The sequence below is a fragment of the Prunus dulcis genome, chromosome 5 (assembly GCF_902201215.1).
Source record: "Prunus dulcis chromosome 5, ALMONDv2, whole genome shotgun sequence".
In the NCBI taxonomy this organism is placed as follows: domain Eukaryota; kingdom Viridiplantae; phylum Streptophyta; class Magnoliopsida; order Rosales; family Rosaceae; genus Prunus; species Prunus dulcis.
The window spans coordinates 6,606,520-6,610,504 of NC_047654.1; the positions used below are offsets into that span (position 1 = coordinate 6,606,520).

The 3,985-nt window shown below is 38.8% G+C and overlaps 1 protein-coding gene across 1 annotated transcript; it reads right to left on the bottom strand.

Moving 5' to 3' along the window:
* Positions 1-597: 597 nt before the first annotated feature.
* LOC117627703 (homeobox-leucine zipper protein HAT4-like) lies at positions 598-2,773 on the bottom strand. Its single transcript, XM_034359904.1, has 4 exons — positions 2,381-2,773; positions 1,765-2,072; positions 1,558-1,637; positions 598-1,460 (listed from the first exon to the last, which is right to left on the bottom strand). Exons 1-4 carry the CDS (start codon positions 2,589-2,591, stop codon positions 1,109-1,111), a joined length of 951 nt encoding a protein of 316 aa, XP_034215795.1. The 5' UTR covers positions 2,592-2,773; the 3' UTR covers positions 598-1,108.
* Positions 2,774-3,985: the final 1,212 nt, after the last annotated feature.

Here is a 3,985-nt window from a genome sequence, read left to right on the forward strand (position 1 = left end):
TAAAAAACAAGAGATTTGGACAATTTGGTGGCTCTACATGTGAGGAATATAGTATTCTTTTGAAAAATAAAAAGATAAAAACAAAACATCAAGATCTGAAGAATCAGAACCCAAATATTATCAAGGATTTCATTTGCTGTCTTCAACCTATGATGATATTCTTTCCAAAACAATCAAAGATACCCAAAAAAATCTTCAAGAAAGCATGCAACACTCAAAATTGTTAACTTGCCGAAATGATTGCCAAAATGAAAAGACCAAACTAACCATCAATGTCCAGTTTCATGAAAATTTTAAATGAACAAGTAATTCACTGATTATAATATTCCCCCAAAGATTAGAGTATGACATTCTTGACTTGAGAAAAGAAAAAGATTAGCCACAATTGAGGAACAAGTTTTTTCTGTCAAACACCTGAGAAGAATCCCCTAGAATCAGGAACCTGTCCACACACCCCCCATTACTATAAAAACAAAAACACCCCTTCTGGGTCCATCATGATCTCTCCATATTCAACCCCAAATCCCTAATTCCAATTTCCCCCCACCAATTGGGGGTCTTTTGAATATTATACAAAATGGGGAGAGACAAAGGAGATCAAAACTAATTAAATAAATACAATCTCTACTCTCTTTTTTTAACAAATGTTAAAATGAAACTTTTTTTTTTAATTAGACATTACACTTTACAACAAGCCTCTTCCTTCCCTTTCTCCTTTCCCCCACTACATGAAGGAATTAGGGGAGGAAATATTAGTGTACCCACCAAACCCTAATCTACAAAAGAAGATGAAGGTGATGACGATGATGGTGAAAATGATGGGTCAAAATAATACAAAACATGTAGACCCACCAAAATCACATCCCTTAACCACCATATCTTAGAGACCTAGACTTGGGAATACATATATAAGAATTGGTACGCTATTACAACCGCTTCTTTTTTGACATCCCCACTCCGTACAGATTCTAAAATAGTAATAACATACACAAAACAGCCTGACTTTCTAAGATAAAGGGGATTTTTCTTTTCTCCTTTATATAGGATTTCGCTTCTTTCTTTTTTTTCCCTTGCAAAATGACCAAAATGCCCTTTTTGGTCCGGTGATTTACGTCCGGGTGTGGAAGGCTTCGAACGGCAGCGGCCGGTGGGGGATTGGGGTGGCGGATGCCCACGGGTTGATGGGGAGGGGCCGGGTCTGGACCGAACCCATTTGGGGGTGGGGGTGGGGCCGGGGCTCGACGGTTGAGGATGAGGAGTTGGGTGGGACCGCGACACGCTCACACGAGGGGCACATGGTGAGTGTCGTGGGTGGGGTCATTTGCATGTAGAACTGTGGGGAAAGTTTCAGTGCTCTCAGCTCCTGAACCTCCTTCTGCAACCGCCTGTTCTCCTCTGTCAGATTCTCACAGCACCTCTTCAAGAACTCACAGTCCACCTCCGTTTGCTTCAACTTAGTCCTGCAAAAAGATAACAAAAAAAACCTGTAAATAAGCCTACTCCACAAGGGCATAACCGTAATCTGACAATATTTTTGTTTTTGTCCAAAATACTAACCTTGCCCTTCTGTTCTGAAACCAGACTTCCACTTGTCTAGGCCGGAGGCCAAGCTGTTTAGCCAACGCCAACTTTTGCTTCTGCACCCAATTAAAAAGAATCGTACATGTCAGTAAACTTTCTCAAGAACCAAACAGAAAATTTTCTCAGGAACCAAACATAATTTATGACAGTGCAATAAATAAGACGAGTGAAGCACACTCTTACTGGGTTGAGAGTGTTGTGCTCCTTGAAACTCTCTTCGAGAATGGCGGACTGGTCCTTGGAGAGCCTGAGCTTCTTTCTAGAGGTCTCGCCGTCTTCTTCATCGCTGATGCCTCGAGTCTCGATGTCGAGATCTTCGCCATTGGCCTCTCTCTCGCTCCGCTTGCCGCTCACGCTCGACACCGTGCTGTTGGGCGACGACACGCCCGCCTCGTCTTCGCAGTCGCCCGTTGAAGGCAACCGGTTCACGTCGATGCCCCGAAGGAACGATCGGGGCCCGACCCGGAACGTTTCGGAGTTGGAGTTTCGATCTGCACGTGGGATCGTAAAGAAATTAGAACAAACCAAAACAAACAAAAAAGTAATTGATGAACGAATTTTGTGAAGAAAAATTGTGGGTTTGGTTTAAAATTAATGAAAAGGTTGGTGTGGATCTGAAAGATGGACATTGATAAAAGCTGAATTCGTAAAAGATGTCAAAAATGGGAAAAAGGGAGAAAGAGAAGGGCTTAAAGGGTGTTTGGTTCTCTAGAAAGAGGAGAGAAAATGGATGAAAAGTGATGGGGAAAGCCAGATCTGAAATAGGAAGCCACATGCAGATAGATAAAAGTTTACAAACCTGAAGAAATCAAGGCCTCATTCCAAGAGGGTTTTTGAGGAAGAAACCCAGAAGGAGAAGAAGCAGAAGTAGGGGCCAAAGAAGGCATGAGATTGAGCTGAAGGGTGCTGGTGGTGCTGCTGCTGTTGTTGTTGTTGTTGTTGTGGTTGTGGGTCTGAGGAAAACTCAAGCTCAGACTCAAACCCAAATCTTGATCTCTCTCAGCCATCATGGCTAGTTGGTTAGTTGTTGTTGTTGAAAACCCAAAAGAAAGAAAGAAGGGAACTTTTAGCTCTCCTTTTGTGTGAGTTTCAGTCTGAATGCTCTCACTGCTATGGTTTCAGATAAAAAAGAGAAACAGAAACAGAGAGCTGAGAGAGAGTTGAAGGCTGAGGAGAGAGAGAGAGAGAGAGAGAGAGAGAGAGAGAGGGGTGGATGGGTATGTTTTGAAGAAGAGTGGTGGGGATGTTGAGGGGGTTTTTATAGAAAGAGAAGGAAAAATATGGGTGGGAGGAGGAGAGAGTGGTGTGTAAGTTCAATCATGACTAAGGTGTCAGGGAAGCCCCAATTATCTCAATCATGGCTCTTGTTCCCCCAAAATAATGCCCCCCAACTCTCTCTCTCTCTCTCTTCTCTCTTCTCTCTCTCTACCAGCTTTGTCCTCGATTTTCTCTCTCTCTTTCTCTCTCTACATTTACTTCTTTTAACCATGGTAAATGGAGGACCAACTGGGCTTGGCTCTGCCCAACTTTACTGAGTACACTTTGCTGTCATGGTATGGTGAGAGCACTGACTGTGTTGTTGACCCTTGACCATGTCCAAAAACAAAAACAGAAATAGAAATAGAAACAGAAACAGAAACAGAAGAATATCATATCAGTTACTTATTAATTATTTGTTTATTATTTGACATAAGAGTTTGGGGAATTGAATTTCTTATCAATAAATCATAATAAATGTTTATGTTTTTTTTTAAAATATAAGAAACGTGCAATCTCATTTACTTTCAACCCTACTTAAAATCATTAATTACTGCTGATTTAAGAATTTTATGAAGTTAGAAATTAAATGATGTGAAAGAGACTGTACATTAAAAAATATATATTTGTATATGTATTTGGTGTTTAAAAAAGGGAGTTATATTTATTGTACAGGTTGGAAATTGTATGTTATAAAAATAAAAAAAAGTATTTTAAAAATTTTATAAAAAGTGTAAATTGAAAAAAATGAGTGGAATAATCAACACCCTTCAAATAAACAGTTTTTTAAATGCACATCTATACTTTTAAGGTTTTTTTTTTTTTTTTTTTTTAGTCTTTTGATTCTGATATTATTTGAAGAATTGGTGATTTAACTTGTTACATCTTTTTATTTCATTATGCCAATTGATTTTGCCTCACTTATTTGTCTCATGGCCCCAATTATAAGTCACTTTTCATAGAGGTCTAAATTATTGAAAATAAAGCAAGTTCATTATAGAATATCTTGGATAATATGATTAAAAAGATTGTTAGTAACTTACTTTTAAAGAACTTTGTGACAATAATTTTTCTTGTTGAATCATTGTGAGAATTTTCTTATTACTTTTTTCTGCGAGACAAATTTGGAATTTATTCAATTAAAAAA